General features: G+C 40.7%; 1 protein-coding gene across 1 annotated transcript in view; it reads left to right on the top strand.

Moving 5' to 3' along the window:
- Tapt1 (transmembrane anterior posterior transformation 1) overlaps window positions 1-24,010 on the top strand; it is a 51,344-nt gene that overhangs the window by 13,246 nt on the left and 14,088 nt on the right. The window contains exons 3-7 of the mRNA XM_021210632.1: window positions 9,159-9,277; window positions 18,804-18,966; window positions 19,891-20,026; window positions 20,737-20,834; window positions 21,106-21,175. Of these exons, the coding sequence (XP_021066291.1) occupies window positions 9,159-9,277; window positions 18,804-18,966; window positions 19,891-20,026; window positions 20,737-20,834; window positions 21,106-21,175 (586 nt within the window). The remainder of the gene's footprint in view (window positions 1-9,158; window positions 9,278-18,803; window positions 18,967-19,890; window positions 20,027-20,736; window positions 20,835-21,105; window positions 21,176-24,010) is intronic.

Here is a 24,010-nt window from a genome sequence, read left to right as displayed (position 1 = left end):
TATATAAATATAAAAGTAGTTATATTATTTTATAAAAATCATTTGTTTATGAACCTTACCTGTCACCAAAAGTTAAGCTACAATGAAATTGTATCTTTACCTTGTAATGCATGCCTTGAGCAGTCATTTATTTCATATTTACCATACTTTGTACATTATACTTTTTTTTTTTTTTTTTTTTTTTTTTGGTTTTTCGAGACAGGGTTTCTCTGTGTAGCCCAAGCTGTCCTGGAACTCACTTTGTAGACCAGGCTGGCCTCGAACTCAGAAATCCACCTGCCTCTGCCTCCCAAGTGCTGGGATTAAAGGCATGCGCCACCACTGCCCGGCTTTAAAATACATTTTATGAAAACTAAGTTGCACACTGTTTAGTCTTAAATATAGCTACTGTTTTTAGAGAATCTTATCAATTACTTACTTATTTATTTATTTATTATTTATTTTGTCATACTAAGGATTAAACATGGGGGTGTAATATGAGGCAAGTTTCTGCAATTGAATCCCCAAGTCCTGTTCTTGTCACCTGAAAACAGATCTCACTGAATTGCTTATTTATTGTGTGGCCTAGGATAACCTAAAAATAGAGATTTTTTTTTTTTTCTGCCTCTAGCACATCTCACAAATTTTAATGATTCTTAAATTTATTAGATTGGAGGTTATAAGGAATGATAAGTATTTGTGTTGGTCAGATTTTTGACACAGACATAAGCAACTAAGGGAAGACAAAACTTAACATGCACATACTATTTCAGAAGGTCACGTGCATAGGCCTTGACTTGTGCTTCTGAGGTGCTAGAGAAGCAGAACCTAGTGATGCGAGTGGATGTCAGAGGCATAACCTCCCTCCCTCCCTAGACTTCGCTTCCTAAAATTCTCAGGGTCTCCTAATTTAGTGGCATCAACTGGGAACCAAATGCTCAACACATGAGCCTTTTTAATTCATCCACAAGATATGTGGAGTTGTGTTATTACTAAGCATGAGCTGTTAACCAAAAGGGAGAGGGGTTCCCTGAGCACTAGAATCATGTGGTCCAGCATCAGCTGCCTGCTCATCTGAGTCCCCTTAGGACTTAACTTTCTTCATCTAAGATGAGAAGGTTGACAGAGCCATCTCAAGAGGCCTAATACAATATGAACCTGTCTTAGTTACTTTTCTACTGCTTTGAAGAAACACTATAACCATGACCAAGACAACTTATAAAAGGAAGCATTTAATTGGGAATTTGCTTACAAACTCAGAGAGTTAGCATGTGACTATCGTGGGGTGTGGAGGATGGTAGCAAGCAAACAAGCAAGCAAGCATGGCCCTGGAGCAGTAACTCAGACCTTATGTCTTCCCTGCAAGTTGGAGGCAGACACAGGGACAGAGACTGGGCCTGGTGTGGACTTTTGAAGCAGATCTCACCCCCAGTGACCTCTTCCAAGCCCATGTCTTAAACTTCCCCAGACAGTTTCACCAACCAGGGAACCAAGCATTCAGATACATGAGTCTATAGAGGCTATCCTCATCCTCACTACCACAGACCATTTTATGGAACAGAGAAACTGTTCCATATGCTTTTGAGGAACAGAGAAAACGAATGGTGACAGAAAAATTCTAAGAAAGGGAAGATTTCAGTATCTAATAGGAGAACTTAATCCTTTCCTTTTTTGAGGGTAAACAGGGTCAGTGTTTAGCAGAACGATTCAAAAGTTCGTTTTATAGTAATGAACTTAGTTTGCCATCATAGAAAGCTGGTTTTGTTTTTTTACAAGACATGAAAATATAGTAGTAGCTATTGGGTCACTTTATTTCAGTTAAACAGTCTTGGTTTTATTGTGAAACTGACATACTGTTTATTCAGACCCGTTTGTGTCAGGGACTTCTCAGTCATCCTATTGACTTCTAATTCCATGAGAATACATTTATAGAAACATCCTTCTAACTCCATCTTGGGATGTAGACTTTCTTTGACTAGAACTCTACCTTGCCCGCATTCCCCAGTTACGGAGCCACTGGGAAAAAGGCAGGCCAGTGCAGTCCGACTGAACCTCAGCCCTTTGGGCCTTCCTCCCCTTCCCGCCAGGGCATATCCCTGCCTGTGGCAACAGTGACAACACCAGCAGCCCCTCCAGAAATAAGGCTTGATGGGATGGGACAGCAGCCAGTGAATGCCCAGCTACCTTGCATTGTGAGGATGCTGTTGCCTCTTGGGCACATAAGACCATCCAGCAAACTAAAAGATAGCTGTTTGTAAACTTAGAACTTGAGCTGCTTGTTGGAACCTCTTTTCTGTCTTGTTGGCTTTGGATGTCTTATGTCACGCCATTATGATCCCTTGCTCAAGCCATTTGACTCTTAATTGCCCTGACTACTTAACTGCCAGCCTAATGAGGCTGATCTCTTCCTGAAAATCACATCTAATCACATCTGCCTTTACCTGCAGAACCTGTGAGGGCCTCAAGTATTAGGGTAACTGTCACCTTCTTGCAGGGCTTTAAGGACACTTAAAACACTTATTGTTCTGCATCTGGCCAGCCTCTCAGCAGGACCTTCTGCTGCTGCAAGATACGTGATCACACTGTGAACCCCAAGATTGTGTTATTTACTCAAAATACCTGTTTCTAGTTGTGGTGTGGCTCGGCCCGTAGCACACACCTTTAATCCCTCTGGCTGGAATACAGACACACTCTTAGTACACACCTTTAATCCAAACCAAGTTAGGAGGCAAAGTTAGAAGGTAAAGTTATTTTGTAGATGGAAGCACCCATGTTTGAAAGTGATATCTAATCAAAAGGTAGAAAAAAAGTGATGTCAGAGAAAGATTTAACAGAATAGGGTATGCCCAACTGTCACTAGAAAAGAGAAGAAAGGGAAGGAACTTGAGGGGCAGAAAGAGAAAGAGCAGAGAAAACATTTTTACTGGGACAGTTGTACAAAGGCAGGTTGAAAAGAGGGAACAAACTAGACACAGGTGAAGACAGACTGAGCCAGAGACCAAGAAAGAAGCCAGACTGAATCAGCTTGGAGAGGAGTTTGAACAAGAATAGCTGAGTTGAACCAGCCAGTGAGAGATGAGAAAGAACTGGAAAGAGTGAGTTTATTCAGCAGTAAGTCTCAGAGCTGGAAAGCATTCTAGGCCTACACAAGCTTCTACAGAAGCTAGAAGCTTCCAGGACTAGGCCTAGGTTAGCAGACTAAGGCAGTAAATCTTGGAGATGATAATTACTTCAGATGAGTAAAAGATGCTTTTACCCTTGCCCTGGCTGTCCCATTAAGAGTAACAAGTACTAATCCCACCTTGTGTACTGTGAAGAGTCCTAACCAAGTTAGCGTAAGTGGGTGGCCTAGGATTACTAGCACATAAGAGAGGCCAGAAAATTGTAGGCTCATTCACTCTATATAATTGTTCTTCAAATAAATTCTCCAATGTATTTACCTTTCAAGAAATAATGTCTACTGTTAAATGTGGACGTATGAAGATATAGGTTATGTGTCAGATGTAGAGTATGATGATGGTGATTCATTGATCTCCATTGTTCTGCTCTCTGTGGTTACAGATGTGTACATAAACTCACCCATCACAGAAGAACCCGACTCAGCAATCCCTTTGTTGATCATCTCCTAGGGTATAGACTTCTTAGGGTCATGAATATTTGAGTTCAGGTACATAAAAAAATATCTACTCTATATAATGCGCAGCAATTGCTTTCAAAGTCAGATTCCTACATGTGAGTTTCTTGAAAGCTACTGGATAAGAAGTTGAGCTCCTTAGCTGTTAACCGAAGATGGCCTTATCATGCTTATATAACTGTCTTCACAGCTTACACCCAACAGTGCAGCAAGGACATTTTTCTGTGTAGAATTCTGGTCCTCTTTCCTTTGCCCTGCAAGGTTTAGTCTGAGTGTTGTCTCTTCTGCGAAGATAGCATTGTCTTGTCTGAAACAAGACAGCTTTCCTGATTCCTGGGCATATGCCTCAATGTGCTCCACAAACTCCCAACACTAACACTGCACAAACCTGATCTTTCCAAAGTAAATGGTTATTTTAGAATTTAATTCGTAGAGAGATTATACGTAATGAGTGATCCCTGGGTTGTCTGGCCTCTTTTACTATTATGTTGAACATTGTTATATCTCAGGCCTTTTAAGACTCCACCTTAGCTAACCACTCACTACACTGGCCCTGACTGCACTATTTTCTTCTAGTCCCCAAGATTCTTAACACCCTGTGGAGCCTCTGTCCCAGGGACCTCTTAACCTAAGTACAGGACCAGACCTTTATAGACAGGGGCGTTCGGGGCTGGAGAGGGGCTCTTCTAGGTTCTTTACTCACATTTCCCAGGAGCATTCCAGGCTGCAGTGCCTCGCCCGCCACAGTAGATGATGCTTGCTGGCCCCAGCAGAGGAGATAGATGGTGCTCAGAATTTCAAATGAGTGTTGAAGAAATACATTCCACAACCATTTTTGCTTTTTTTTTAAGCCATGAAGTTTTATGTATTTTGAAATTTCAAATGACAGTAAGGAAAAGGCTCTGGAGATTTTTTTTTTTTCAACTTAAAAACAAAATTCTCATGGATAGAAGCTGGTATTTTTGTTTTGAGACAAGTATTTTTCAAATGACTAAGAACAATTTAGTAGGTTCTGTGGAAATGTTTAAGAGCAACTTAGACCTTTTCACAAGTGTTTGATGTGTATTGCCCTACAGTGTTGCAGATGCATTACGGCTCTATACTATCCTCAAAAGAGAATATCAGATGTTAAAAGCCTACAGTGAGTGAATCTTCTAGCATAGAAGACTAGGAATTCAGCTGTGAGTTTGAGTATGGAACTGGTGCAGTTTTCTGCAGCCCTACCATGTCTACTGCTCGGGAATGTGTCCTCAGTGTCACTGCAGAGTAGGCGCAGTAGCCTGCCTGTAAGGTGTCGGTAAGAAGGAACTGCACCTGTAGAGGCCTTAGAACAAGATCTCCCAGAGTCAGGCCAGCAGGAACCTCTGGATTTTGGTTGTTTTCATCTCAGGAATTGCCAGGGCTGTCTCATTAATTAAGCCGATGATTATTTTTGAAGTCATGTACATTTGATGAATCTGTGTTCTGAGAATAGAAGTGAAGAGACTATTTGAGAGTTTTGTTCTATGTAACTTGCCGTCCATGCTGCACTTTCTGCTCACCTTCATAGGCTCTGAGTTTCACACTTGCAATCGGCATGGATTAGTACCGCAGGGACTCATTGAGAAAGAACACTGTTTGAGTTGGTGCTAAGAATTGGAGGTGGCATGTTTTAAAAGGGGAAATGAAACTCATCAGACTATATATACCTGGTACCTGTGGACCAGAAGAGGGTGGCAGGTCCCTGGAACTGGAGTTATAAATGGTTGTGAACATCTTTGTGGGTGCTGGGAGTAGAACCCAGTGTAGCCTGTTAACCGCTGAGCTGTCTCTCCAGGCCCAGCTTTGACCGTCTTAGTGCAGTGTCTTAGTGCAATAAACACTTTTGATTGATGCTTGCTTGCTCTTTGTTTTCTGAAGGAGGTATTTTGATTTAGTGAGTTTTTTCTTTCCTTTTCCTTTTTGTTAATATATAGCCCAAGTTGGCTTGGAATTCTCCATGTAGCCTAGGCTGGTTCTACACCTCCTTCCTTACTCTCCAGTATGTTGTGTGTAGGGTGTACCTCTGTGCCTGGCCATGAACATGGATTTTACTCAGTTGTCAAAATATCTGCCTGGACAAAGCTCTATAGTATTTGATTAAGGGAGTATGACCCTAAAGAGTGACCTGGCTCAGGGAAGGTACTCACCCAAGACCTGTGTCACCTTTTGCCTTTCTTCTCTGGGAAAACGTGAGTATAGCTGAATACAAAGAGGTACAACCCAGAACTCCTGTGCGTGGTTTCTTTTTGATAGATTGTCTTTACATTCTGCTTTTTGGGGTTATTTTTCTACCGTGTTTTTATCTCATATGCAAGTGCATGCAGATGGCATATGTGTTGTAAAGGCCTTCTGTGTGGAGATGAGAGATAGGTAAAGTAAGAGTCCCCATTCTCGAAGATAGGCGAGGTGACGTGGACCGGCAGCAGTGGGGCTGAAGAGGGGAGTTTGATGTACATCCCATGAGCATCCACTAGTCCAACAGACTGTGTCTTAGGGGCACATTCAGAAGCACGGCTGCTTTGGTGTCCCAGCAGTGCATGTGTTCTGAGATTTGAAGTGAGTGTTGAAAGAAGACGGGAGATTTTTGTGTCTCAGAAAAAGCTGCGTGTCACTGCTGTCGTTACTTTATAGTTACACCTTGTATGCTGGAGAAGAAATTAGAATTTATAGTTACTAATGGACAGGTAAATAATTTATAATTAGTTAGTCTAAATAAAAAGAAATAGAAATTGCTTGCCTTCTCAAGATCCACACTAAGATTTGAAAGTAAACATTATTCTTATTGATGCATTCTCAAAGCTTTTAATTTGTAACATATTTTAAAGCTAAAAGCCAGTCTAAATATTTGATTCATTAAATTCTTACTCCTTTTTTTTTTTTTTTTTTTTTTTAAAGACAGTAAGCAGATTGCAAGATAAGCTAGCCAAAAGAAAAGCCACCGTAACTCATGGAGCAAGTCGACATAGTGGAGGTAGTCCATTTGAACTATGCTAAAGGTCTAGAACAGGACCTCTGTCTGACCAGACAGACTTGCTAGTTCCTTCGCTCATGCCCATCCGTGGGCCAGCTTTCATCTTCACATCCACAACTTCCTAATGTGTCAAGCAGAGGTGGTCGGTTCCTCAAAGAGCTGCTAGGAGCATTAAGTGCTTAATACCTAGCACCTGCCTGGAACACTGCAGACACTGGCAGGAGACCCAGCATCCTGAGTCACATGCACATGAAGGGGATGGTAGACAGCGTCTTTTCTGCCCAGGACTAGGCTCACACTCCATCCGGGTCTAGTCTCTTTACTTTGTAAGACATTCAGAAGAGTGCTGTTTAGGAGAGATAATGACAACGAACGGCAAGGACAGTCCTGCTTCCACGGTTCCAAATTAACCGGTCTTTCAGTTGCTTTTCCTCTGCATTTTGTATTCTCACACTTCTGAGTATTTACCCTCACTCAGCTGAAATGGCTTTAAATTGCAGCCACATGCTCTCTTCTCTCTTTGTGCTGAGGTCTGTTGCCAGCTCCAGTGGTCCAGTTACAGGGCCTGCAGAATGTAAGAAAGATTGTCCCTCTGCTGGCTTTATGTGACAGAGCTGAAATGTGAAAGGAAGGCCACTAGACTTTGAGGATACTAACACAAAATCTGCTGAGCAGTAGAAGGAGTTTGATCCTTCCTGTCCTTACTGCCCATCTCTGTGGTCTTGCCAGTACCTCACAACTGTGGAGGCCATCTTCCTATCTCCTGTGCCAGGCTATCTTCTGCTCAGCCCATCTTCTGTGTGTGGCACGTGCTCATCTCAGAAGCTATTTAAGTGCTTATTCTAACTCTCTCCAGGGTGGCTTGGCCACTGGACCTTCCATGTTCCTGCACACTCAGGTCTGCCAGTGCAGCTGTTAGCCCTACCCAGACATGACTGCCTCCCTCTCTGGTAGTTACAAACTTCCTGACAGGAGTACTGCATCCTGCTTCCTGCTCCCTTGGTACCTGCTGGGCTGAGCGTGTTACATGCCCACAGCCACAGCTTCAGGGCCATTGGCTAAAGGAGTATAGTGTTCATCCCAGCAGGAGCTCACGAAGAGATAGGCACACTCCCCTTCCTAGCGTTGTGTTCTCCTGTAGACATACCCAAGATCCTTCTTGGGATCTCTAGGCAGGAAAGGGTTCTCAGGGGCAGGAGAGTCATAAATAAGGACTACTGCTCAGACTTTAGTGCCCCTTTGCACAACTTGAAAACATGGATGAAAACTAGCCCTTTATACCACCAGCATCAGGGTGGCTGTCATGGAGGAAAGATTTAGACTGTGGGCTTCCATGTGACTTAGGTTCACACTGCTTTCATTGTTGTCTAGAATGTTGAAGAAGCTTTATATTCACATTAAGAAATCTGACATATTTATAATTTATTTCTTAGATTTTTGTCAAAAATTAATAAAATATGGGCTTTCATTTCAGACCTATGTATAGGTCTATCAGCTGCCATCCCAAACCGGGCAGTTTAAGTAGCAGGGATGCAGAAGGGGGAAGCCTGACATCGAAGAATCAGCTTTGTCCTGAAGCCTTTGTCCTTGGCTTATGGACAGCCGCCTTCTCCAGAGGTCCTCACCTGGTCGTCCCTCTGCCTACCTGTGTCCAAATCCCCTCCCTTACAAGAAGGCCAGTGTGGACTAGAGAGCTAGCTCAACCAACCGTGACTCACAACCAACATCTCCAGGGGAGCAGGCATATTGGATCAGGACCTATTTATCCCAATGACCTTTTCCACCCAAATCACCATTTTAAAGATCCATGTCCTAGAAGTTAGAACTCTCTCGTGAGTTCTGTGAGAAACTATTTTGCTTATAGAGGTGTGAATTTAGGTAATGCGTCAGGTGGGACAGTTTATTGCCAAAGGCTATGTACAGTATTATGGTGACACCATATCCATCAGACCATGTTTGTATGTTAGGCATACAAGAAGTTGCCACTAAGTAGCAGAGTTTGGTAAGCTATGAAAAGATCTATCTCGTTCTCCTCTTAGGAGTTATACTGCTAAATTTATTGGTGAAAATGGAAAGTATAAATTAGTAAGAAACAGGGGAAAGGTTAAAGAAAATAGTAATTACTTCTGAAACTAATCAGAGTAAGGCCTTCCAAGTATAACAGTTGCTTATTTGTATAAAATTATGTTAAACTTAATTAGTCTACAAAAAAAAAAAAAAAACCAAAAACTGTTTTCAAACTAAAACTATATATTCCAGTCTTCTGATGAACAGGAAATGGAAGGATGGAGTTAAAGGTAAGAAGCTTGTCTGACAGATTTGACTTAGCCTCTCTGGTTTAAGAAGTACTGAAAGTCACATCAGTTGAGTCTGAACAACCATCTTTTGAGGACCTGACTTCTAGGGATGGTAAACAGAAAACTGGAAGAGTCATAGAAGACTAATGTCCTATTTCTTAAACTTAAGGAGTCAGAAAGCAGTTTCTCATGTTTGAAGCTGTATCTACAACTATTTAAAGAATCTCTCTCTCTTTTTCATTCTCTCCCAATGTAGCTCATGTTCTTTGGAATATTTCTGTGCCTCGATGCCTTTCTGTATGTGTTCACCCTGCTTCCTTTAAGAGTCTTTCTGGCGCTATTCAGGCTCCTCACTCTGCCTTGCTATGGCTTAAGGTAAGTTTAGATCTTTGACTATTTTTAGTGTCTAAACGGTTTCATTACTTTTATAACTTGTAGAGTTGTTAGAATAAAGATGATGCATATAATTTCATTCATACACTGCCTATCTGTTCAATTTGTATTATATAATATATGTTTTATATATGCATTTTTTTCCAGAGAGGTTTTGAACCAAAACTCTGCTTTAGCTGGTAAACTGACACTGTTGTGGAGGCCATGGGGTCGAGTAGAAGAGGAACAGGGCTAGAAGTAGAAACTGACAGACCATGTTCTTAACCGGCTTGTACGAGGGCTGGGAGGCGTCCTGGCTTGCTTCATCTGTGAGAAGCCCAGGTTCTAATCTCCTAAGGAGCCAGCCCGACTATAGGCTTCCTCCTCCAGTTCACCTGTGTTAGTGGCCTGTGAAGCTGTTGTCATAGACTTCTGGTTGGTGGGAGTTGATCACTCTGTAATGGCATCATTCTGAGAGACAATATCAGTCAACCCAAACCAACTTGGAGAGCTAGTATATGGTAATGAGTGTCTGCCTCCCCTAAGCTTATTTCATATCTGCAAAAGAAGATATTGAGAGCTCAGTACATGTCCCCCAGAACCTGGAGATAGAAAAGCATATCAGTGCAGTGCATGACCACACACTCCTTAGCTGGCAGAGTGCCTGCCTACAGCATCCCGCAGTGCCAGCAGATGCCTGCCTCCAGCACCGAGTAATAAATACCAGTTTCTTGCACGTCTATTCTAGCAAAACAGAAAGATGGAATGCAGTGCTTACTGTGCATTTGTCCTTTGGGTAGCAGGAAGTTTGATTTGAGGGTTTGCCTTCTTGACAGTCATGTCAGCATGCCTCTGCTTTATGTGGTCACCCTGTAGAAGCTACTGCTTAGCTTTAGCATAGTAGTTTGAGTTACAATTCTAAAATATGTGACATTTGTAAATATTTTCAAAACATTTCTTTTCAGTTTGAAAATTTAAAATGCTAAAATGGGTAATAATTTATGAAACTCCATTTAGTGAACATTCAGTAGAATATAACACTTGGAATTATAGTTTCATCAATGAAGTTGAGCTAAAAAATTACTGGTCCATATTCAAAACTGTAAGTTCTGTTTAAAAGACTAAAGTCACAAAGACATTTCTTTTGAAGTAGAAAATGAGCCATCTATACTTAATAGTAAGAAACACAGCCCTTTCAAATGAGCATTAATCCATTTTGATAAGAAATGCTTCTAATGTAAATAGAAATAATCAATAATATAATGATTAGGTTGTGAAAGGAATAAAAGTTAGATTAGCAAGATTATAGAGAATATACAGTTGTAAGAATTCAGCCTCCTTCAGTGCTATAAAAGTTATTATTTGTGTCTCAAATCTTTCTCATCTTCCAGAATGATATGAATTATGGCATGTTTAATTAATCATGAGTTAACCAGGTAAGGAGTTCTTTTTAGGCATTTAAGCACCAATTTTAGGATCTGCCAAGTATTTTCTTTACTTTGAGGAGGATTTGTAAAAAGGGTTGCTCTCATTAGTCAGGATTTTCAAAAACCTTGGTGGTGCTTTAGTACTAAAGCTGGTTCCTATACTGAGGGCTCAGTGAGATAACATTTTAGTTACCTTTTCAGAAGATGGCGGCAGTGGGGGGGGGGGGCACTTCCTGTGTGGCTACATAAAGAAGGTGAATACAGGAAAATTAGATTAATCCAATGCAACAGCCTGACATAAAGTAACTAAGATCTTGCAGGGATTTTCACACATATTTTGTAAGCTAGGTTACCTTTTAGTTATTCCAATATCAGCAGTGTTAAACAGGTTCATATCCTACCCATCCATGGCATGTTCTGATCAGTTGTTGGCACCCTGGGGGAAAGTGTTAAAAGGGTTTATAACCTAGAAACTCTTCCTTCTGGACTAGATCCTTCCTGTGTGGTTAGTATACAGGTGACGTACAATTCATGATAATGGTTCTTGAGGCTCTCGAGTATGGAAGTCATCTTACTTGATGATCATCTCCTTCTTCAGACATCTAACACTGCTTTATGCTCAGAGTCATTTCTGTTTCTCTGTCACTTGGGGAAGCAGGACATGTAAGCAGCATATAACATACCCTTTCCATTCTGAGTATTAAGTATTGCAGAAAATAGGAATTCTTAAACCATCTACTGTAATTTGCTTCATATAAATGATTGTTGCTTCCTAAAGCTAACATTTCTATAATAGTTTACATTTTTAGCACAAAAAAATTCTTGCTTTAAAATTTTATTTTGAAGCATTTTCAATCTAAATTAACTTCAGTGTCATTTAAAAGGTGCTTTCTATTTTCATAGTTTTATAGCTAAAAGGACTCTAGGGGGCAGACTGTTACAAACAACTTGTAATAATCTATCTGCAATGTTGGTTAACTGAAGTTACATTTTATGTTGTCATTCATATTTCTATGATAAATGAAACATGAGGATGCAGTTAAAATTGTGCACCCAAATCTCAACCATCTTGAATCCTCTGTATGAAAGCAAGCAATATTACAGAAAATATGAAGTGCTGTTTTTAATGTTTAATACCTTCAGTGTTCTGTAGCTGAGTTAAGCAATGTGTTACTGTGAGCCACATTTATTTTCTCTGAGCCTTGAAAACAATGTCTCTGTGATTCTTTTTTTAAAACATGGAACTGAAAAATATAGTACACTTAAAAAGTGACTGAACAAAAAATACTGTTAATATTTTGTCCAAGGTCATTTAGGTATTTGTAGAATACCCCCAAACCATTTTATCTTTATGGGATTATTTAGAAATAGCCAAATCCTGCTGTCTTACAGCTTCCCTTTTATTGTTCTCTACTTCTGTTAAAGATTATTTGATTGGTATTGCATAGCTGCTTCATGTTCCATCTCTTTTCAAAAAGCAAAGGTGCTCTTTCCTTCAGTCTGACTTAAAACCTACAAAGAAGTTAACTGTCTACTTTCCTCAGTCATTATCATTCTCATCTCTCCTGTTTCATTCATATATATATATATATATATATATATATATATATATATATATATATATATATTTCTAGTCTCATTTTTTTTTCTAAGAAAAGAAGAAATGTGTGTCTGTTAATTAAATCCTGCCATGGAAACAGTATCGCCCTGCAGCAGGGTCAGCAGCAGCAGCAGGACAGTGCTGCCTTTGTCATCCTTGCGTGAGTGTCTCCTCCTTCTCCTCTGCCTAACCCTCTCTTTGCTGCAGCATCTCTGGGATGCGTTTTAAAGCAATCAAACTTTCTGCTGTGAAGCTATTGCTAGATCTTCTACTGTCTTGATGTGGTTTTGGCTCTGGTTTGAGGGTTAGGTTGTGTGGCCACTTGTAACTATCGGGTGAACAGAGATGTCACCTTTCATGAAGGATGATAAGCAGGAAGATTTTGTAGCTGTCTGCCCATTTGACAGACCATTTTGCCAATTTTCTTTTTTTTTTCTTTTCTTTCTTTCTTTTTTTCTTTTTCTTTTTCTTTTTTTTTAGACTTATTTCATGTATATGAGTACACTGTCACTGTCTTCAGACAAACCAAAAAAGGACTCCCATTACACATGGTTGTGAACCACCATGTGGTTGCTGGGATTTGAACTCAGGACCTCTGAAAGAGCAGTCAGTGCTCTTAACCACTGAGCCATCTCTCCATCCCCCATTTTGCCAATTTTCAAGCAGCTAAGATTGTGTTATGTTGGCAGGTACTGCTGTGCATCAATGGTGGGGTGCACTGCTCACAAAGGATGCTGCAGTGTTCCTGTAGAAAGCTGATACCACTTCTCAGTGATCTCAGAAAGATTTGGTTGGATCTCTCTCTGATGAATTAGCAGTCCTTACCCCTGCTGCCCAGTGTTTACTGAGGGAGGAAGGAAAGAAGGAAGGCGTCTAGGTCCTGGAAAGCTGGTTGGTTCTTTTTCTAGATAGGTAGGATAGCTTCTAAATTTTAGAGAAAATTAGGATGATATTTTAATTGAAGATAGAAACAGAATTAGATTATAATTCATTATTGAGTTATCTGTGATTGATAGCTACAGATATCTTTCTAAGTTCATCTGTTAAAAATACTGAGTATGTGGTAGTTTAAGTGGTATCAGTGTGAATACTGTCTCTTCCTAGAATTTCCATTATTTTGTGCTTTAGAATTCTGTCACACTTAAGTTATACATTGAATGAGATTACAGAGGAAAATGGTAAAATCTAGAGCCCAGAGCTAATAGCTATTAGTAGAGAAAGCGCTTTTGAACATTATATGGTGCTAAGTAAGCTGACTCGATTTAGGAATGCTGGGGTGTTTTTCTTTTGTTATTGGAGTAAATAAAATTCAGGCAAGCAAATTTCCTGATCTCTTGTCTTGGTTTTAGACATAGCTCTCATTGAAGACTTCATTGGCTTTTTTTCTTGTTTTAGGTTAGAAATATCCTTTCTTTTGACCCTGTAGGAGAGTTCTTATCTCGCCAAAAAACTATGGATTTCAAATTCTCAAGTTTCTTAACCTGTTGACTTTTCCATCATGTGCCTTAAAGTTATTTGTGCTCAAATTAACTTTATTTGTGCTGTGTAAATAGGCTTTTCTCTTTCCACACGAAGTTAAGCATTTGATTCTGGCCTGAGTAATTAATGCCACCACAAGAACATGAGTGTAGGGGAGCTCTTAGTGTCTTTGTCAGGGACACAAGGATGTCCATTCTTTCCTCTGACCAAAGCTGACGTGTGCCACACCAGTGGGAGAGAGAGAGTACATGGTCATGGAGAAAGCCTTCATAGCATCATCAGGTTTTGTCATCCCATGTTCCCCACCATGACGCTCAAAGTAGCGTAGCAACATTCCAACCTTCTTTCTTTCTTTCTCTCTTGTAAATCAGACCGAAGGGAGGAGCACTTTCACTTCCTTTATAGGATGGAGTGTGGTGGCACAGGGACTCCTTGTGGTGAGTAAACCCTGATTTTTCCTTTTATACTCTAGGCCAGATTGACCTCAGTACCAAAGCAAAAGCACCAGCATAGGCTACATACCACTTGAGGATGGGAACACATTGAGGAAAATGTGGCTCCCAGCCTTCAGTAGCATCCTTACTTGGTCTTAAGCCTTAACCATGTTTATTCCAGTGTTTGACCACACTGTCACCATGAAAATTACCATGAGATATTCTCTAATGACACCTCAGTCCTCACCTTAGGGCTAAGCCCAGCTCACTTGTTCCTAGAACCACTGTTTACTTTGTGTTATTCCAAACACAAATGGCGCTTCATAAATCAGCCACTTCATTCTAATTAATTTAATGTATAAAAAAAGGTGTTAGCCATCAAGTGTAAAGTGTTACGTGATTATTTTTTACTCTGTGTCAAACTTAAATGAGTTTCTCAGTTCAGGAAAGCATCCTGGCCCTAATCCTTTATCCCTGTTCACTTTAAGACCATAAAAGGACTTCTCTTAAAAATTGGAACCACATGAAATACACATTTTCAAAATTTCAATAGTACGTGTCCCCTCCAGCCCTCTGTTATACATATTTTCCAGTGAGATGAGGCATGCTCACTCCTGGCCTCTGTCCGTGGCTTGAAATGAACTGGCAGGAGGGCTCTGCTCGCCGTTGTTGCCGCCTCTTCCTTCTTGATCTTGCCAGTCCTGCTTCTCTTTATCAGTAGAGTATCAAGGCATGGGGACACCTCACAGCAAGCACCTTTCTCTGCTGCATAGTTCTACTTGCATGACTCTATAAGCACTTTAAACAGATCAGAGATATATAATAGTAAAACATATGACATGAAATTATCATTTGTAATTACTGTGAAAGTATAGTAGAAATATTGGTAGGAGTAAACAGGTAAAATTTAGAAATGTAGAGAGTCTACTTTCTGTATAGATATTTTTAACTTGAATATCTTTTAAGTTGTGTTAAATGTCTTATTTTTATTGGAAGTTCTATTGAATGTCTTATTTAATCTTGTCTTGCATGGCATGTAATAAAACCATTAGTCTAAACTAAGTTAGACTAATGTGGGGTTTTTTTGTTGTTGTTTATTTGGTTGGTTGGTTTGGTTCGTTACTTTGTCCAGCATTCTCTTGAGATCTCCAGCATTTGCTAAAGGAACTGCCTATAATTGGCTCTTTAACAGACATCATACCTAGGGCTTGAGCCTGAAAGATTATCTGGTGTCAAGTTCTGGGTTGATTGGCAGCATTGTAGGTAAGCTTCTTATGGAGTTTATAATGATTACTGACAGCAATCTAAAAGTACTCTGCAGAATAGGAGCAAGTGCGGTAGTTGGCTCATGTTGTTTTAATTAGGTCAACTCACTTGTGGTTGGTTCTTGAAGAAGCTGCAATGCATACAAGCATTGTGTAGGATGCCACTCAGAAAGGGTGTGTTGTTTTGTTTTTGCACCTTTCCTTTTTTATTAATGGGCACATGTGGAAAGAAAATCCTTGTTTATAGACGTTGTGAAACAAGTTTTATGTTGTGTTGGAATAGTAGTCCTCCACTCTGAAAACCTCTAGTTGCTGTAGCAGACAATAAGACGCTAAGGCAGTGATCGAGAGCTGAGGGACAGTGCAAGTACATTTGTCCTGTCGTCCACTGTGTATTGTAGAAATTAATGAAGTGAGAGGTATGCTTGTTCTTAACACAATCCTTTTTCCAAATGATAGATTATATATGTTTGGAGGTTTTGACAGTCAGTGTTTGTAAAGAGCCATGCCTGCATTGATGCCTCTCATTATGCTCCCAGGCCATCAGTGGGGCAATGCCCATCTATAGCCCAGGGATGCAGAACTATTTAGCATGTCTCCTCTTGATATCTGAATTAGAAATGTTTGCTCTTGACAGAAGAACCACTGTTCCCAGTCCCAGCCTCATCTAGAGTATAGGGCATGAAGTTTCCTCGATCGTCAGTTAGCCCTTGGCAGGAAGTGTGCTCTCAGCTGGGTGTGAGGGAAGGAAAGAAAAAGTGGACCCTGCTTTCCATGGAAAGTCAGGAAGAAAGTAACGATGGAGGTGGTGCATGGTGCACTTCAGCCCAGAGCACTAGCTTGAGCTGCAAAGAAAAAGCAATCAGCATCCCACATCTTTTGGAGGGCTTGGGATCCAGCTAACAAAGCCAGGCCTGTCTCCATAAGCTCACTACATGGCTTCCTACCTGCTTATTTTTTTTTTTAAGATTTATTTATTTATTTTATGTACATGAGTACACTATAGCTGTACAAATGGTTGTGAGCCTTCTTGTGGTTGTTGGGAATTGAATTTTAGGACCTCTGTTCGCTCTGGTTAACTCTGCTTGCTCAGTCTCTACTTGCTCCAGCTCAAAGATTTATTTATTATTATATGTAAGTACACTGTAGCTGCCTTCAGACACACCAGAAGAGGGCATTAGATCTCATTACGGGTGGTTGAGAGCCACCATGTGGTTGCTGGGATTTGAACTCAGGACCTTCGGAAGAGCAGTCAGTGCTCTTACCTGCTGAGCCATCTCACCAGCCCAACTTCCCACCTACTGTCACCCTTCCTGAATGTGTCTTATCCCATATTGAATCCAAATAGATTTATCAAACTTACTGATAACCTGTAGAAAGCAAGAATGCAGTCCTGTGACAGCTACTCTCAGAGCTGGTCCCACAGCCTAGTTACAGGAACAGTTTAAAAGACTTACACATTATTCTGAAAAAGCCCCGCTCTTGTGGACAGGCTGAAAAGGAACTGAACAGAATAGATAGCCAAGAAACTCCTAAAAGGTAGGTGTGTGGCTCTGAGTAGCAAATGAGTTCAGCCCACACCGAAGCTTGAAGTGGTCACTCTTGGTAAAGATAAAGAGGCCATAGCTCCTAAAGGAAGCTCCTACTCCTAAGAGTTGAGTGTATAAGTAAAAACCTGCCAAACAGAAGCCTGAACATTGATCTGCACCTTGTCGCTGTATTATTGAGGAATAAGCCTGCTACAGCAAACAGACTCAAACGTATTCATTCTTGTCATGAAAATGTTATGTCTAACAAAAGGGAATCATAAATTTCTTCTTTTCTGTTTGTTTTCTCCGTCTTATTGTTTCCATCCTTGACTTAGGCTTCAGTTTTTATGCTATACTCTCAGAAGAAAGAATCAACTAATTTTTTAATTCTGAAAATTTTAAGTAATGTTTAAGAACAAACTTCTGCAGAAAAGGAGTTGTCCCACAAACCACTAACTTACCAAAAAAAAGAGGAAAGAAAGAAAAAAGAGAGGGAGATATGAGGAGAGGACTCATTGGAAATTTAAATAAATCTTGAATGCATGAATCTTTCAGAGTGAGACCTGGCAGCACAGGCCTGTGTTCCACGCTGTTTGGGAGGCTGGGCAGGGGGATTGCAAGCTCAGAGCCTTCTCGGAGCATGCATAAGTTTTGGCTCAATTTTTTTTTTAAATTATTTTAAATGAATGTATGGTTCAGTGGCAGAGTGCTTGGCTAGCATTAGCAAGGCCCTCAGTGGTATTTCACCCAGAACCAGCTCTACTCCTGAGGTAAATTAACATCAAGTTAGACTGGGTTCTCTTTCTCACCAGTGCAACGATTCAAGCAAAGATTCGGGAGTTGGTCATGTGTTATTTTGATGCTTGTGACCACAGGCTTCCCAATATGTTGCTAGCAGAAGTCTAAGTTGACACAGACCCTTCAGAGGCCCATATTGGCTGTTTTTACCAAAATGTCAAGTGAATGCAACTGTGCACCTAGAATTGTAGGATTTTACAATACAGATACATTTTTACTTATGAGCCATGTACAGAGTGCTAGCTTATAGTTGGAAAGCAGTAGAAATTTGTCAATACGGGGTTGGAAAATTTATGGTATGTATTCATGGGAAAAACTACATAGCCATAAAGATCCGAGGGTCCTTTTGAACCACTATGAAAGACCTGGAGCTAGGTGTGCCTGTGATCCCAGCAGTGGCCAGCAGGGCTGTTGGGAAATAGGATGGGCAAGGTACAGAGTGGTGTGCATAGAGCACCTACTGGGTGGGCAGGCTGACCCAGCGGCCATGAGTATAGTAAGGTCTGTTCACACTCACACACACACACACACACACACACACACAAAGCTGCTGCCTGCACACTCTCTTCAGTTCTGATCCACCTTTAGTCTAACATCTTTCTAATATTTGATTTTTTTAAAAGGCCTATTTATGTATATGAGTACACTGTAGCTGTCATCAGACACACCAGAAGAGGGCATCAGATCCCATTACAGACGGTTGTGAGCCACCACGTGGTTGCTGAGAATTGAACTCAGGGCCTCTGGAAGAGCAGTCAGTGCTCTTAACCTCTGAGCCATCTCTCCAGCCCTAGTCTAACATCTTTATATTCTGTATGCAGCAGAAAAGATCCAGTTACACTGTCATTTTAGTGACCCTCCTTGTTAAAGTTTTTAAAACATCAGCCTGACGTTCATTATGACCTTGATATGCTATTTCGTGTCCAGTAAAGGTGAGTTGCTTTGGTTTGAGAACAGGTAGAGTAAAACTCCTGTCTCCATTGCTTGTATGTTTCAGGGACAGACGTTTGCTTCAGCCCGCACAGGTGTGTGACATTTTGAAGGGCGTCATCTTGGTAATCTGCTATTTCATGATGCACTATGTTGACTACTCCATGATGTACCACCTGATAAGAGGCCAGTCTGTCATCAAGCTCTATATCATCTACAACATGCTAGAGGTAAGGCCACTTGCTCCTCACATCTTAGTCTGACCTGGCTGCCTACAGTACAGCCTGCACTCAAGTCCTGCAGAGGGAGTGAGAGAAGGCCATTGGCTGTGGCTTCTGGGAAGCCATTAATAAATGTGCTTCATTCACCAGAGGATCTTGATACAGTGCAGAGTCAGATCTAGTGAGGATTGGGGGTTGAGTTTATCAAGGCGCCACCTGAGCCACTGGTGCTGGGTCATACTCGAAGGGAAAGTTCCTCAAAACCAGGTGTGTCCTCCAGTTAAAGCAGTGATTCTCAACGTGTGGGTCGAGAACCCTTTGGGGGAGTCAGTAGACTCTTTCACAGGGGTCACATATCAAATGTCCTGTATACCACATATTTACATTATGATTCATAACAACAGCAAAACTACAGTTATAAGGTAGCAATGAAATAATTTTATGGTGGGGAGTAGCCACAAGACGAGGCACTGTACTACAAGGAGGGTCACAGAGTTAGTTAAAGGACAGATTCCCACTGCTTGCAGAGTTCTGAGGACACATGCTGTCCAATTGCAAACTTACTGGAAACCCATGGATGCAGTGGGTTTTGTTGTTGTTGTTGTTGCAAGAATTGTGAGGATTGTGTGTGCTTAGTATACTAAATAAAATAGCTTTGAACTTTTTGCATCAAATTTCACAATTTTTTCTGTTTTGTTTGTTTGCTTTGTTTTTACAAATGGCTAATTCAACAAATCCCACTCTGGTTCCATAACTGTATCGCGTGTCCTCAGCACGCACCAGGGAACACATGCAAAGATTACAAGCAGCCAGCCCTTTGCTCTTCCTCTGCTTCCCTTCCGGGACTGCAAGCCTCAAGTCTGCCTGCTAGTAAACTACTAACGTGAGCGAGCGGCTGAGAAAGCAGCATGCTCCCACTGTTTCTCTCTGCAGGTAGCCGATCGGCTGTTCTCCTCCTTTGGACAAGATATCTTAGACGCCCTCTACTGGACAGCCACAGAGCCGAAGGAAAGGAAAAGAGCACACATCGGAGTCATCCCTCACTTCCTCATGGCTGTTCTCTATGTCTGTATCCTTCTAGGCTTAGAGGGCAGTCCAGCAACCCTCGTGGCTTTGTTTGCCTGTCCCTGCACAGAATGGGGTGTGCGTATGGAGGGGACCTTGATAGTCCATCACTCGGGTCACCAAGGAAACCAACTCCAGACTTACTTCTGTGTTCACTTTAAAAACTTTATTATAATACAGATGTATACCTCGTAGTCTCCTTCATCATTTGCCGTCGTTTCTCTGTTTTTAATTAACGCCTCTTTTGAGGGCCTACTTCTGTTTTTGGTGGTGGTGGTGGTTTTGGGTTTTTTTTGTTTGGTTGGTTTTTCGAGACAGGGTTTCTCTGTGTAATCCTGGCTGCCTTGGAACTCACTTTGTAGACCAAGCTGGCCTAGAACTCAGAGATCCACCTGCCTCTGCTTCTCAGTGCTGGGATCAAAGGTGTGCGCCACCACCGCCTGGTGAGGGCCTATCTGTGCCAACTACCAGAGGTACAGTTATAATTAATGGATGTTCAGATTTCCTCTCTGCTCCTGCTTCTTTCATGTAGAGTACATATATCATTTCAAGTTTATATCAACTAGATAATAAGGAAATTGTGACAATAAGAAAGTATGTGTTAGGCAGATTTGATTTAGAAAATATGGTCATTTCCCCCATTTTTTACCTTCAGAATTGTATAATATTGTGTTAATGATTGCGAAATAAGTGTTTTCTTTGACTTGCTCTTAGTTCTACATGCAATTCTTATCATGGTTCAAGCAACAACTCTCAATGTAGCTTTTAACTCTCACAACAAGTCACTGCTTACTATCATGATGTCTAATAATGTAAGTATGAGGCCACACTTCGCATTGGAAGTTTGGGAAGGAAACTCACAGTAATGCTGTGCATGGAAGGAATTCTTAGTTACCTATTGGGTCTAAGAAGCATTTTGTGGAGAGAGTTGATTTTTCAACTGTTAAGGTGTTAAAGTAATATATATGTATGTATATGCATGTGTGTATATATATGTATATATGCACATATACATACATATATAATGTATATATAATAAAAATTTTTAAAGTGACCAAGATGGTATTTCTGTTGCTATTTCAGTTTGTTGAAATTAAAGGAAGTGTATTCAAGAAGTTTGAAAAGAACAATCTCTTTCAGATGTCAAATAGTGGTAAGTTGTTCATTTCCAATTGTAGCTCTAGTTAATATTCATTAAAAGTGACTCATTACCATAAACAAATGTTGAATAATAACATTTTAATTAAAAGTAATTGTATTTCAAAACATTTTTTAAAGGTTTAAAAAAATCATATTTTCTACGACAAATTAGTAGTTAGTGAGGTATTTTTTTACCTAATAGTGGTTACCGGTAGGCATTTTCTCTCAGTCACAAAGATAGAGGGCAGATTAGAGCAGATTAAAGGTAGATAAAGTTAGGGTTACTAGGAGGCAACTCTCAGGTGTATTCACCTTTCTCAGAGGTAAAGGTCAGTGAAGTCACACATCCTGGCTAAAGAAGAAGAGTTTATAGACTTTAGGCTAGGAGCTGGGATTGTGCCCACACATGGTCAAAGCTGAGGCCCTGGGCAGCGCTCTTGGGTGGATTGTCAGAAACAGGAGACGAAGAGTGAGGACATGTTAGCTGGAGCTCTTTCTAAGCAGATGGGGAGTTTTCTCTGTTCAGGTGTGGTTGAAGGAAGGAGGCAGACTGAGCAGGGGTTCCAACCTAACAGTTACATCTGGAGTAAAGGTTAAGTGAGAGACTTAGGATCCCTGTCCTCCTCCAAGAGTGTAATTCAAAGTCATCTAGTGCCGTACGGGTAAGTGCTACATCTAAAATTTTAAAAATAAAATATAGAAGAAAATATTCACAACGTTTGTTTAGGGGAACATCTTTAGAGACTACACAAAATTATTAACCTTAAGAACAATATATAAATCAATTTTCAAAATTGTAAAAAAGTCCATGCTGATTAAAAATGAAATGAAAGGTACTGGAAAGGGGGCTCAGACTGCACAGAGAAATGCTGTCTCAAAAACCAACCAATCAAAAACAAAATAAAACCACCACTACCACCATCAGCCACTAAGAGCATTGGGCTCCTTCAGAGGATCCGTGTCTGCAACTCCAGTCCCAGGAGATCTAACGTCCCTATTGGTCTCCCTGGGTACTGAAGAGACTCAGAACACAGATATGCTTACAGGCAGAACACTCATACACATAAAATAAAAATGGAGAGAAAATACTTTTTTAAAAAGATTTATTTATTTATTTATTTATTTATTTATTTATTTATTTATTTATTATGTGTAAGTACACTGCGGCTGTCTTCAGACACACCAGAAGAGGGCATCAGATCTCATTACAGATGGTTGTAAGCCACCATGTGCTTGCTGGGATTTGAACTCAGGACCTTAGGAAGAGCAGTCAGTGCTCTCAACCACATAGCCATCTCTCCAGCCCGAAAATAATTTTTTTAATGACCATGCAGATCACATATAGGTTATGAGAAAGTAGTTGAAGGTATATATATCTGAGAAAGAACATTACCATTCCTGAATACATATTGAAAAATTTGCCAATTATGAAAGTGATATAACTTAGAGTAGCAGAAGGATTGGATTTGAACATGAAAATATAAAAATGACCAATAAATTCACACTCATCGTTAAGGAGATTCAAAGGCAAGGCAATGGGACGTCACTGCATTACCTCCCAGAATGCCCTTGTAGGCTGACAGTGCTAAGAAGGAAGGTGGAGGCTAGCTGCTTCTCCATGCTGTGAGGGTATGACCATTCTAGCCACTCTGCCAAGCCTTGGGACAGCTTTCTTTGTGGCTCCATTATACACAGAAGCCCCGCTGGCTGACTTCAATGATGTGTACCTTTTCCTTCTAATAATGATTGCATTAAGAACCAGATTTGCTGTATAGAGCCATTCTCAGTAGGATTGTTATGAATACATTTCTTTGTTAACTTTGTTTATGAAAATTAGAAAGGATAGAGTGCACATGCCGAGACAGATTTGTGAATAGTTGTATAAAATTCCAGTTAAACATCAGAAAAGCAATTCCGTGAATTAAGATCCGTCTCTAACTAAGTACAGAGAATATTTCCTCCCTTCGGTCTGACTTTGCTAGTAGCTATACTAGGACACACTTTAAGTTACATCCCCTTGGAATCATGTGAAAGAATATACACACGTGTTGGGGAGTGGGTCAGAATGTGCACTTGGAAACCCTACAAATGCTTTTCCAGGAAGTGTTTCTGTGCTCTGTACCTCAAAATCAGTTGTTATATGTACCTTACACATGGAATTGTGTAAGGATTCATGCTCTGGTTTCACAGATAGCGCAGCATTTGTGCCCACTGAAAGTACAGTTTAGGCCTGCTACAAGTGAGAAGCTTGGCAGCGCTAGAGGGGAAGGAAGATGCCAGCTCTAACTGGAAGAGTTCAAGAGTTTAAGGCAGCTACAGACAGTAAAGGTAGCTTACCTAGAGGGGATTTGCAATGAAAAGAAAGTCCAGGTATGTTCTAGAGCAACAAGAACAGGGAGTGGAGAAGCAAAGTCAGTTCCACGGAGGACGGTGAGGTGAAATGGAGCTGCTGGATGCTGACAGGTGTGCCACAGTCAGGTGAAGTGCAAGCTGTGCTGTGTGAGTGATAGCTCCCAGCCTTACACGAACACACACACACACAGTGCACACTCACTGTCACACGTACTATAGTTCCTGACTACATGGTATCTTGGACTCCTAGAAGAAAATAACAACTGAAAATAATGAAATACATAAACTGTCTTTAACGTGGCTTCAGTTTTCTATTTTCACAAATTTATTCCAATTAATCAACTAGTTAATACCTTCAAACAAACACCACTGTGAAACCTAATCCTGCATACGCACACACACATAACACACACACACACACACACACACACACACACACACACACAAATTCTCTACATACCACCAAGGAATGCTATTACAATACCGGTATTCTCTT

This window comes from Mus pahari, chromosome 13, assembly GCF_900095145.1.
Source record: "Mus pahari chromosome 13, PAHARI_EIJ_v1.1, whole genome shotgun sequence".
Taxonomy (NCBI): domain Eukaryota; kingdom Metazoa; phylum Chordata; class Mammalia; order Rodentia; family Muridae; genus Mus; species Mus pahari.
The sequence above is the reverse complement of the archived record's forward strand: the minus strand, read 5'-3'. Positions and strand labels throughout refer to the sequence as shown.